Here is a 12,295-nt window from a genome sequence, read left to right as displayed (position 1 = left end):
ACCCCCCACAAAACGCACCAATACCTGGAAAATCCTCCGCCTCTGCGGAGTACAAGAAATAACAACCTCAGAATGGAACCAAGGAATACCTCTCGACGAAAACAAAACCACAAACCCCCATTCCCATTCTCACTCCCACTTCCACTCCCACTCCCTCCCCCTCCTCCTATCCCCAAAACCCCACTGGAAACACATGTCATGGATTCCTCGACCCATAGGCGATATAAATATAGATATAGATATAGAATCTCTTCCCAGCAGTCGCAACACACCATACAGAAACAACAGCAAAATAAAAATAACACAAAAATGGACAGGAAATACAGGAGAAGATGCGAATGGGTTTGGATATAGGGGGAGGCTTGGGGGGCAGAGTAGATTACCGGGGATGATGAGTTTTTTGGGGGCGGTTTTGGGGGAAGGAGGGAAAGGTGAAGGAGAAGAGGAAGAGGGGAAGGGAAGGGTAGGGAAAGAGATTAGATGTGAAGATGGAGAGGATTTGTATTTAGAATTTGGTGTTTGGTGGTAGACTAGGGCTTGGTTATGGGTATGATTATGGGCATGATGTGGGTATCTAATATAATCATACCGGAATCACACACACCAAAATAACACGAGATTTTTCTAATATTTCCGCTCAATTTCAATAACTACCTATCCTCATTTATTGCCTGAAAAATGCCTTCAGGAATGCATTCATTATTTACCGGTCACTGTTCAGTCCGACTCCATTTTAGGATATCGTCTACAACCTTTAAAATATTTTATCATATCGTATCATATTGTATCACATCATGATATGCATTAATGCATCTGCGCCTATTTAAGTCATATCATAGTCATATCATAGAAACATAGATTTCTTCCCGTACCAGCTTATGAAAACACCTGCCAATGAAACGAAAAGGAAAGAAGAGAAAAACAAATGAAAAATTGATAAAAAGACCAAGACAACTCCGTATCATCGATGAGAAACCTGCAAATTTTCCCCCAAGATCCCATAGTAACTTGGAAGTAAATCCCATACTACGTATTATTCAAATGGCCGTGGTATGTTAAATAAAAAGAGACCTAAACACCATTCTCCCCATTATCTCTCCGTTCACGTCTTTGATGAGATCGACGAGCCAATTCCTCAGAACCATAGACATCGCGAAAAGCTTCAAGTTGGCCAGTTAGACCCCTTAACATTCGAGACATCTCGAAAGCCATTTCTTCGTGAGCTGCTTCGCCCGTTAATGCGCGCACGGAAGGAGCATTAGGTAAATAGGGAAAATGTGCCATAGTGTATGGAGTGTTCGGGTCGCGAGGATGACTAGTTGGTGGAGGAGGTTGGATTGAAGTGGTTGAAGCGGTTGCGTAGTCTGAGTCTGTATCATTTGTATCTGTGATGTAACCTAAAGTGCTTTCAGCGGCCGAGTCTGAAAAGTCTGAAATATCAGCTATGTCACGAAGAGCGTTGCCGGTTCGAAGACGAGGAGGACGATCTGCACGAAGTGGACGTGATGTACCTTCAGGAGGAGGAGTGACTGAGGCCGAGAAAGATCCCATTTCTTCAGTTACATAGATGGAGGGTTCACGCTCGTGAGAGGTGGCATATATGGAAGGCTCGCGTTCGTGAGCGGTGGTGTATATGGAAGGTTCACGCGAGTGGGAAGGTGCATATAAAGAAGGTTCGCGTGAGTGGGAAGGTGCATAGAGTGAAGGCTCGCGTGAGTGAGAGGTAGGTTGATACAATGAAGCATGACGCTCGAGTTCGAATGGATTGACCGTAGATGATGACATGGCTTGTCCTGAGTCGCTCAAAATCGAAATAGCATCAGAATCTGCTGTTGAGGGTCGACCAAAGTCAGGATTAAAAGCTGGTATTGAATCTGGCATACTCATATCTAGATCAATGAGGGATTCGCGAACGGATAAGCGAGACATTCCAGTGTGAATTTCTGCAGGTGGAAGACCACCACTGAATCCACCTAAAGGTTCAGTAGGATGATGAATCAATGCAGGACGGCCACCAACGCCTGGAGTAAAGGCTGGTTTTGGGACCTCGTAAGTTGAAGGAGGAAATCTGGAGACTTCTGGATCTGCTGATGCAGGTGGGACCATTGCTGGAAATTTCCAATCTCGGGTACGACGATTTGGGTTAATATCAGCGGGATCGCTAAGTGCTGGTCGGCTAAAGTCAGGTAATGTGGTCATATAGTCTTCATCAGGTTCGTCCCGTACACGTCTTCCAGCTTTGATAGTATCCATATCCGGAAAGACAGATATACCCGTTTCTGCATCATGACCTCCAAGATCAATCATAGTATCCCTAATAGATGTTTGTGCAGTATCATCACGTAAAGGTAAATCCGAGCGAGATGGTACAGGTGGTAAATCTGAAGTTGGTGGTAAGAACGGGCGACCATAATGATTGCGACTATTATCCTCATAACTTGACAGTGTATTTGGGTCAAATATCTTTTCTAGTGGGCCACGAAGTGGTGCTAGTGCTTCTGGCGGAGGTCGACGTCTTCCTTTTGGAGGTGGTGGACGGGCAGTCTCTTGAGGAAAACTAGCATCAAATTCAACATTTGAGCCATAAACATCGTAGACATCTTGGGCGGTCGATTTACGCCTGACTTCCTGTTCGAAAGCAGCAGTAGTACTGAAATTCCATTCATCATCAGACAAAGCCGTAGAAGAGAACTCCGACGGTGCTTGCGCTCCCCCTAACATAAAGAGTGATTTTCTACTCCCGCCATGATCCTCCCACAATTTAAATGCTCTGACGAGATGGGAGAGCGAAGACATAGGGTATTTTGCACTAGTGTTGTGGATGTAAGGATGATTCTGAACCCGGTCAATTGAAGGACGTTCACTTGGAAATTCTTCCAAACAGAACGCCACAAGGTCTCTTAAATCGTCTGAATAATCCCCTCCTTCAAGACGCGGAGCATGTTGTTTTATAAGGGAACCAAGTCGATCAAAAGGAAGTCGACTCATGGCATTAGGCGGTAGACCAGTGGCGATCTCATAAACCATACAACCGAACGCCCAAATATCAACTTCTTTGCCATAGCTGGGAACAGCATCGAATAATTCTGGTGCCATCCAATGTGGTGTACCAATAACGGTCGATCTCTTGTCGACCTTCGTTTCTATAGTTCCGGCAACACCAAAGTCGCAGAGCTGAACCGCTCCTTCCTCTGTAATAAGAACATTCGCACATTTTATATCTCGATGTATGATACCAGCTTCGTGTACCCATTTAATAGCTTCGGCAACCTCACGAAGAATTGGTATAATCCATTTTTCTTGCAAGCCACCAGGAGCGGTAGGCTTCATTAGAGTAGCAACACTTCCTCCACCACAGTATTCCGTAATCATCCACATCGCTTGCCCAACTGGCAGTGCCTCGATGACATGATTGATATTCCTAGCTTTATTTTCACTTAAAGTTTTCAAAGCGGTAATTTCTTTCAAGAATTCGGCATAGGAATTGGCATTCTTGGGATTGATCGTATCGCTCTCTTCAATGTCGATGATCTTCACGGCCACAATGGCAGCCGATACCATATCCTTTCTGTATAATAAATTAATATATTGCCAAAATGACCAAAAATGAATGATTAAATACCCTTTGTAAACACGCCCAAAACTCCCCTTTCCAATTAATTCTATTAACGCATATTTTGGTGGCTCCTTCCCTGCTTTAGTTGCTGCCTCAATTACTGAAGTTTGCATTTGCCTTGCATCCTCAATAGCTTTTGTCTTGACCGAAACCGGTTCGGAATTTCCGACTTGGAGTTGGTCCATTGCGGCAAAATGGACTCCTAAAGCTATGAGGCTAATGTCGAAAGGACTGCTGGTTTGATGGCAGGGTTAGACTTTCAGATGTGACGTTGATTCCTGGAACCGGAAGACGAGACTCAGAAGAGTTTATTTCTCGGTTTGTAGTTGTTTTGGAATGATTGCGAACAGAAGTTGATTGTGTACCTGCCACTGATGTATTATTGCGGGGTGAAAGAGCTGGTTGACGGATTGAGGAGGAAGGTTGTCGAAGACGCGAGCTGATAAGTGGCTCTTGATTCGTGGGTGAGCTATTTCGCGACCAGTTTTGTGGTGCTCCCAATCCAGAAGGAGACAACTTTGCTCTGTCACCTTGGGACGAAAGAGCAGGTGCCTGGAGCTCCCTTGGAGAACTTCCAGGTTGGGGTAATTGGGAACGATATGCTACCTGAGTTACTGGAGTATTTGAATTTCGCTGTGGAGAATTTAGCAGAGAGTCAAAGCCGAAAGTATGGGCACCTCTAGAAACTGGAGAGCCAGTAAAGATGTTCCGGTTATTTTGAAGTATATCCACGCGCAGTCTATCACGTTCGACAGAATTGGGTGCAGAAATAGCTTGCTGTTCTCTGGAAGGACCGAGGATAGTAAGAGCAGGTACTTGTCTGGCAGGATTGACCGCGGTAGGCGCGTACAATTCTCTGGTAAATCCTGTAGGGGCATTCAACTTCTTGGCAGTTGTCGCTGGAACGGAACTGTTACTTTCGTCTGGTTCAGGTTTCTTACGAAGATTACCGTCTGGATAGTGTATTGCGCAAAGATTTTTGACTTCTCCCTCTTCAAGACTATTTCGATCTCTGTTATATAAGATAAGATACCTGAGACGAGCAGTGTTGACTGGATTTTGATCTGGTTGGCGAAGTGAAAGTGACGTTGGGGACTTGGCTTGCTTTTCGGCTTTCTTTTCTTGGGATTGAGGCAGAAAAGCTTTAGATTCTTGATGAGCTTTGATAGCTGCTTTACGCTGTTCTCTACGCGCTTCTGCCCGTTGATGATTAGCCGTAAGCTGAGCTTCCTGTTTCAACGTGACTTCTTGGTCAATTGATATCTTCTTCTCAGGGACTTTCTCAGAAGTTGAGCCCTGGGAATAGACACGGCAAACACCCCCTGTGTCACAATCCTCGGCTTCGTGCAAAGCGAGCGTATCAGAACTGATCCACTTATCCGATTCTTCTCTAGTGTATTGTCCACTAGCGGAAGAAGCGTTTGATGAAACTCTTTGTGATTGCCGACTTGGCGCGGTTTGAATTCGTTGCGCGGCAGCAGACTGTCTACTTGTCTGGTGATCTGCTTTGGAATTTTGTGGATCGCGCGAAGACGAATTTTGAGTTCTGGATCCAAATAAACCTCTACGCTCGCGCGGATGAGAATTACCAGCAAAACGAGTGCTTTGCAGAGACGATGCGGTTGGTGGGGATGGGTGCGAGCCACCACGTACTTCAGAAAGTGGCAGTGCGCCACTTGTCACGTGAGAAGTATACTCACCACCGTTTCTCGTGCTTCTTCCACCGAATCCTCTCGTATCGTAGAAGTCTCCTGCTCCTTCGAGACCATCAACGTCTCGCAGAAGATTGTTACACACGAGGAGAACGGCTTCGTTGGCTCGTTCTGCTTGTTCTCTTTCCTTCAAAATACGTTCTTCATTGGCCTCTTCGGACAAAGTAGCAATGTATTCCGCTGAGGGTTTGCGGTAATGGTAACCAAAGTCGGACTTTTGTGAAGGTGTAAGAGCATCATAATATGGCCTTGGAATTGATTCTTGACTATGAATACCCTTTGGTGTACTATCAACCACAGGTCCGCGAGCCGAGGAATAGCCGCCGCTTGTTCCCTTGTCCTGTCCCTGTGCACTCTCCTTCCGATCAGGAGTAACTCTTGCAAATGTTTGTCTTGTTCTTTTTGTCTTCCCCAATTCACCCCCATAAGGTTCCTTGTGATGTGAATGAAGAGCTTTTCTGGAGTTGCTGTAGTTTTGATTGATTCCTGTATTAGATCTTAAAGGATCATCAACAGCAGAATTGTTCTGGTTGCTCTACAAACAAACAAGGTCAGTAATTGTTGTACTATTGGATTTTGTCCATTTCAAACCAAATAGTTCCAAATAATGGTAGGCAGGTTAAGATAAGTTAATTTGCAACCAAGGTAATTAATCCATTTGAATAGTAAACGAATAACATTGGGATGTCAAAGGAATATGAATGAAACTTACAAACCCCCTCAGAAGATTGACAAAAGCCTCTTCTACCTCTGATGAATCTCTTTCACAAGCGCTTCGTATTGCTCCCTCACTGTCTTCCCTTGTCACTTCTTCTACTGCTGATCTAAAGAATTTAGAGAACTTGGTCCTGAATCTCGACTGTGGCCTGACAAGAGGATCACCGGGATCATCCTGCAAGTTCTGTAAGGCAATGTTAGTCAGCAACAGCGTTTACATCTTTAGTTTCATCTGCAAAATCAACGTCAAACTTACTCTCAGGGAACCATATTTATCTCGATGCTCTTGCCTCTTCTTTCTTAAGAACTTCATTTTCTCCTTATGCTCTTCTCGTAGTTTGTTCAACTCGGCCTGATACTTGGCAAGCAATAAATTATTATCTGCAATGAGTTTATTGGTGATCAAAGTGTCTTTGACGGTATAAGTAAAGGGATTTGATTGTGGTTGACTTCTCAGTGGTGATTTTGGGGGGATGGGAGGTGCTGGTGTATTTGATACCAGTAAAAGGTTGGTGACTGTATCATAAGATGCAGTGCGGAAATCTTTGACTGGGCTAGTCTGGTTGTGGAAGTTGCTCGAAGGGAGGCTAGAGTCTCTTCTAGCAAGATTTGGAGGGAATTGCTTAAAAGAATTTGGACTAGATTTTGGACTTTCATCCACAGATTCTGACATACTCCAATATGCTTGAGTACCACCCTCAGAATTTTCCATTGCTTTGTTATCAATCTTTTGAGGGACTGAAAGTATGCCTCTCAATGCATCATCCTTCTTACATTCTTGAACTTCGCTTCGTCGTGTTTCCGAAAGAAACAATTGCTCAAGGTCATCTTCACTACGGATTGTCCTTCTATTGCACCTTCTTCTTGAGTGTTCATTGATTGATTTTCGACGTAGAACAGGCTGGGGATAGTAAACTTCATAAATCGCAGATAAATGCTCGGAGCCAGCTACATTTCCCGCTGCCACAATACTACTATCAAGATCACTGTTGCCAAGCTCCGTAGTATCAGATGTATCATTTGTATCATAGTCCGTACTTGGGATGGTAAATGATTCAACTGACTCGGCAAATGTTACCGATAGCTTTCGACGTGGCTTTTTATGGGAGCACAAATTGCTTTGATGAAGAAGCTTGTGTGGCACGATCTCTTTCGATGAGCAAGGCGTAGTTTCTCCTGTTAAGTCTTCGATAGAGGTTTCTGTGCTGTCTTTCAGTCGAGGAATCTGCCTTGGCTTTCCAAATGCATGGTCCCATTCATGTGGTCGTGATTTTTCTGTGGGTAGACTTTCTCGGGGCTTCTTTTCGGCAATCTTAGGAGTAGCAGCAAAATTGAGAGGCATAGATTCGGATCGATTCTCTCGTGTTTGTCTTTGACGCGCAGGTTCTAGGAATGCCCTCCGAGTGATCGGCGGTGCTCTTCCAATCTTAGGATCATTGAATTGCTGTCTTCCTTCCAATCGTAATCTTCTTTCCGTCGCCTTTCTAAGCTCAAACTCAAATTGCGCCTGCCTGATGTGCTTCTCCCGTTCTTCTGTTGTCTCAGCGAGTGCTTGAAACTCGCAACCCAAGATTGCCCCCCTTTTATCCAATTCATTATGTTGGCTGAGATCCTTGGCTGGCGCAATTGGTGGAATGTACCTAGCTGGAGCCGGGGGAGGCCGGTCAAATCTGTAGCCTAGCCTTGGGGTCGCCACTGGTTGACTTCTATCCAGAGGTTTGTGGACAACTTTCTTCTTTGGTTTAAACAATCTCTTCAGCTTGGCTTTCAGGGGATCCCTGTCACGGATTTTGTTGTTTAGACCCTTTGGGAGGTAAGCGAACGCAGGGTCGGCATTGCGGTTTTCTTTGCGGGCGACTCTGATCGCCTTCTTGCGCGCCTCTTTTTCTTCCTTTGTCGGTCCTGAAGATCCTTCAATGGTAGTACCCGATATTGATGAAGATTCAAACGAAGCCCCTCTTGAGGTTTTGGAGCGCGTCGTGTGTACCGAGACTGCTTTGACTTTTGAGGCTATCGTGGTAGTCGATGATTTAGCTTCAGAGATGTCGCCAATCTTTTCCAAGCGGGTCTCTCTGTGGGAAACGCTGGCTTGCTTCCTTGGGATATCTCCCCTGGCTGGACCTCTGGGAAAACTTCCAGAACCAGAATACCGTACCTGAGGTCGTCTTGCAGACGGCGGCCTCTTCCCAGGCGGTCTCCGAGTCGCCATTGGCGGTGGCAGCTGGATGGAAAAGCTTTGATATTGTTACAGGTATAAAGTGAGTGATAATTTGATGGTCAGAATTACAATTGCAATCAAGTAATGAGAGTTGTATAGAAGAAAAGCTTATATCGTGTAGACAGAAGATAGACTAGTTTCATGCGGAAAGCTATAAAACTATAGACTCGTTCAAATCGAGTTGGAAGAAATGTGGTGAGAATATTTCGGGTGAGTAGAAGCTTTGTGTTAATGATATCCTGGGGTAGCGCGACTTGTTTCTGTAGGATTTCATCTTAGCCTTGGCTTGGGTTGGGATGAAAGTAAACAATAAGAGCCTCCGGCATCTGGATATATCCCTTTCTATCCTTCGAGCCACTATCAATACCTTGACAAAATTGGTTTACATTCTATATTCTCGTTTACTTTCTTGTTACAAAGGATGAGCTCTGAATCACTTTCCTTCTCCCAATTGCCCAGGTTGAAAGGGACTTTGGTAGCTAATATACTTCCCTTTGGGACCTTCTCCTGGTCTGATAATGATCACTTCAGCCTTATGTAGCCTGACAACTCTCCTCGTAAAATGGTACTGCCCAAAGTGATATAATATAGACTCCCTACCTCAGGCAGGGACTGACAAGGGTTCGAGCTGTAATACAATTCACACTCAAGATACAACGTTATTAGTTAATCTCACCATCTCTCGAGGTGCTGATTGGGGTCTTTGCCGAGCAGAGATTTCCATTTCCCACTTAGCGTTTCATAACAAAGACTTTATAGTTGCTGCTCCTCCTTTTCTAAACCTATTAAACACTTCTAAGTCACTGTATCTGTCTACGGAATAACAACTTCCTCGACAACCTCTTTTGGATATATCTTTTATTTGATTCATCATGTCAACAACACTTACTACCTTTCCTTTTGAAGTCTTACCTATTTTCGAAGAAGTTCTTGTTTTGGAAGCAGTTGAGACCCCAAAGATCCGCTGCGACCTTGCTGCTTTGCAGTTCAAGTTCAGTTAGCAAAGGTTGCTTGTAAGTAATACTTTTCTTCTTCCACTGTCCCCTCCCCTCTCATCTACTCCTTAAATACGAAGGGAGTTTGTTCTCATTACCGTGGTTGGTTTGTAAGTCATTTGTTTGAGCTCTTTAGCAGAAAGAAAGCCTTTTATGCTACTGTCACAGTGCATTAATCTCAACTTCCTCCATGAGAGCACCTTCTTCACTATTACTAAACAGCAGATGAGCAAAAGGCTATTCTCACTCAACAGTCTTTGTTGCGAAGTCAAAGAGCACAGCTGTTGATAGATCTGTTGTTGTGCTGATTAATTACCTCTTCTTTTTGGTTCAGGACTCTCAAAAACTTACCCGATCTGTCTGGTATCTTGCTAACACCTTAAAACAGACCTTAGATCATGTACAGTTCGACAAGCCGACGTCCTCGAAAATAGTCACATCTTCCATAATCATAGACCTTCTGCTGCTCTTGCTGATGGCCAAGCCAGAATGGGATCAGCACTCGGTAAGTTCTTCGTTCAAATTACAGTCATGCAACATAATATATATTGATACCATCTAGCTCATATAGTTTATCGACCCTGCTAGACACAATACTCTGTTGGTCTTGACGTTAGCCGCTGGTCAGTCATGCTTGTAAGAACTCAGATCGTGGTAAGTTTCTCTTCAAGTTCTGCCTATCTAATAGCTGCTAATAACTTACAGTCACACCCCGAAGCATCGAAAGCATGTCGATATTCTTGCTGCCAGCCGTTGATCGGTAAAGCTCGCATGATATTGAAACTTGGTAAGTTGGTATCAAGCTTGAAACATATAATTGTAATAGATACTAATACCATCTACAGATTCTTTCTTGACATAAACGATATCGATAAGGCTTCAGTTGATTGAGTGTCCCTTCTGTCTTGTCCCACCTCGAAGACGTCGAACACTTCGGACACTATGAAATTCGAAGAAAATGTCACACCTTAGACCACAGCAATACCTACCTATCTACTCTTACAATATATGGTATCATGGTAGTACAGTTGCTGCCCATTAACGAAGGCTTCCTGGCTGTCCCATTCTTTGATGTTCATACTTCAGTCTTTGTTACCCAGGCACATACTCAACCTGATTCCTTCATGGCAACGGCTGCTCTTTTAAAAATGGTGGTGTTGGTCCCGTTAACATAAACAAGGCCAGATAGCTAGGCTTCAACTGCGTTCTCTCTCTGTGCTTTGAACAATTCGTACTGGCGGTAACAACCACCTGGCACATCTTTGTTGTCGAAGCATTGTCACCAAACCGACATCCCATTCATGATGCTGTCGTTGTTTTTTCAATCATGTACAAGGACCATGGTCGTCCATGTTGGAGCAGTTATGCTCTTACATCTAAGCCTCATAGTCTTTGTGCCACTATGCAGACGCTATCTTCACAAGAACAAGACAAACCACCTCTTGATACCTCCAATATCAAAGAACGTTAAGTTCAATTTAGCTGAAAACTGCTCAAGCAAAATATCTTGTTGAACAAACTTGAAGCTTATTCCGAGGCACCTCCATATCCTTGTTGCTTGAGATCCACTCAAATCAGGCGAATATAGTCAACTATCTCTGACATATCTTATGCTCATTGCCCCTCTTCATCAAGGGACGAGACCAATAGTGCGACTTGACAGAAATGCAAGGACATAATATTGCAGCAAGATATCTATGCGCGTTGGCATGCAACACCAAACAATAAGTGGCCTCAACCGCCTCTTTCCAGCAAGTGGTCCACGAGCAAGAGATTTTAATTTGGTACCCGGTGCCTCCACATTGACCTTCGCAGCTTGGAACGCTCTTGTTAACGAGTTTCAGCATCAATTCAACCTTGAATTCGAATTACATGCTGACATGCAGACAATTAATACTAGTCAGCAAGAGCGTTCCAAGCTGTAGCCTTCCATCAGGATGGTCTGACAAACATGATCGTTGCATCGCATTTCTATGCAGATGCACGGTCCCGTTAGTCAGGGCCCATGGTGCTTCTCAGCCCATGAACCAGTTCACCGATTTCACGTAATACACGTTGTGTTATTGGATGTCTTTCCAGAAAGTGGGACATGGATCAGTTCAATGAACAGAGCAGCACCAGTGGTTTCCTGGTGCATTGTCTAGCTTTCCCCGGGGATGTGTTGCTGAAATCTGGCAGCCCAATTCCCCAGGCTATTCAATATATGACTACCAATCATTATGGTCTGGGCCCTGGGGAAAAGCAAAGACATCACCTGCGTCAAGATTCCAACTTCCTGCTTGGAGGAAATGCAAGATTATCCCATTGGTCACTCTTTGGGTAATCTTATGAAAACTCTTTCCAGCAACTGGGCCATGCTACAGAGTCCAGAGAGGAGGAGATGGCTCAAGGGGCTCCACCTTCAGCATCCAATTTAACAGAAGGTGGGGTCTCCCACACATCTCTAGATCCGGCTAGAAAATCCTGGCTTGGTCAACCATGGTCAGTCAACGGTATCTCTCTCAATTCATCACCCACCAAGAAACCGCCCAAGTCTAGACCACTCTTTTCTGGGGGGGTTGATATTGTGCGGTTTCTTGGCGGATGGTAAACAAGAGAGATTTCCGTCGCTTTCCAGTAGTTGGCCAGGACTCTACGAATATAGCACGGCTGAGTCTTGAGAATGCACCCACAACGAGTGCATGCTCAAGAGCCAGCAGCGCGAAACCAAAGAACAGGAGTTGCGGAGCGGTGGAGATTTTCAATCTTAGAGCGCCACTGGTCCGGGATGACATAAAACTACGACGAGGTGTGTGTGTTTCTGGGCTGGGAGCGTCCTTCAGGCGTTCAAATTGCTCTTGAACACTCCAACTCGTTCTCAATCTAGGACATAAGAGAAGGAAATGGCTGGTACAACCAAGTTTCACCAGTTTAATCGGACTCCATTAGCTACAGAACAATGTTTGTACTGGTCGTTGCCTTTTCTTCTGTCCTAGGTTGGGAACGAGTCCCTCATCGTGAGGAATTTGAAAGCTCTGGGAGAGGTGGAGGGTGGGCT

At 44.7% G+C, this 12,295-nt stretch overlaps 4 protein-coding genes across 4 annotated transcripts; 3 read left to right on the top strand and 1 right to left on the bottom strand.

Moving 5' to 3' along the window:
• Window positions 1–1,071: 1,071 nt before the first annotated feature.
• Window positions 1,072–8,254, bottom strand: SS1G_02954 (hypothetical protein; the record flags this gene model as incomplete). The annotated part of the gene is made up of 6 exons (XM_001596681.1): window positions 1,072–3,568; window positions 3,623–3,818; window positions 3,982–5,178; window positions 5,317–5,863; window positions 6,041–6,229; window positions 6,302–8,254. 6 exons carry the CDS (start codon window positions 8,252–8,254, stop codon window positions 1,072–1,074), a joined length of 6,579 nt encoding a protein of 2,192 aa, XP_001596731.1.
• Window positions 8,255–9,135: 881 nt separating this feature from the next.
• SS1G_02953 (predicted protein) lies at window positions 9,136–10,120 on the top strand (the record flags this gene model as incomplete). Its single annotated transcript, XM_001596680.1, has 5 exons — window positions 9,136–9,259; window positions 9,654–9,763; window positions 9,847–9,912; window positions 9,964–10,045; window positions 10,104–10,120. 5 exons carry the CDS (start codon window positions 9,136–9,138, stop codon window positions 10,118–10,120), a joined length of 399 nt encoding a protein of 132 aa, XP_001596730.1.
• Window positions 10,121–10,585: 465 nt separating this feature from the next.
• SS1G_02952 (predicted protein) lies at window positions 10,586–10,729 on the top strand (the record flags this gene model as incomplete). Its single annotated transcript, XM_001596679.1, has 1 exon — window positions 10,586–10,729. One exon carries the CDS (start codon window positions 10,586–10,588, stop codon window positions 10,727–10,729), a length of 144 nt encoding a protein of 47 aa, XP_001596729.1.
• Window positions 10,730–11,477: 748 nt separating this feature from the next.
• On the top strand, window positions 11,478–11,675 carry SS1G_02951 (predicted protein; the record flags this gene model as incomplete). The annotated part of the gene is made up of 1 exon (XM_001596678.1): window positions 11,478–11,675. One exon carries the CDS (start codon window positions 11,478–11,480, stop codon window positions 11,673–11,675), a length of 198 nt encoding a protein of 65 aa, XP_001596728.1.
• Window positions 11,676–12,295: the final 620 nt, after the last annotated feature.

The sequence above is a fragment of the Sclerotinia sclerotiorum genome, genomic scaffold (assembly GCF_000146945.2).
Source record: "Sclerotinia sclerotiorum 1980 UF-70 scaffold_3 genomic scaffold, whole genome shotgun sequence".
Classification (NCBI taxonomy): domain Eukaryota; kingdom Fungi; phylum Ascomycota; class Leotiomycetes; order Helotiales; family Sclerotiniaceae; genus Sclerotinia; species Sclerotinia sclerotiorum.
This window is presented reverse-complemented; position numbering and strand designations above follow the sequence as displayed.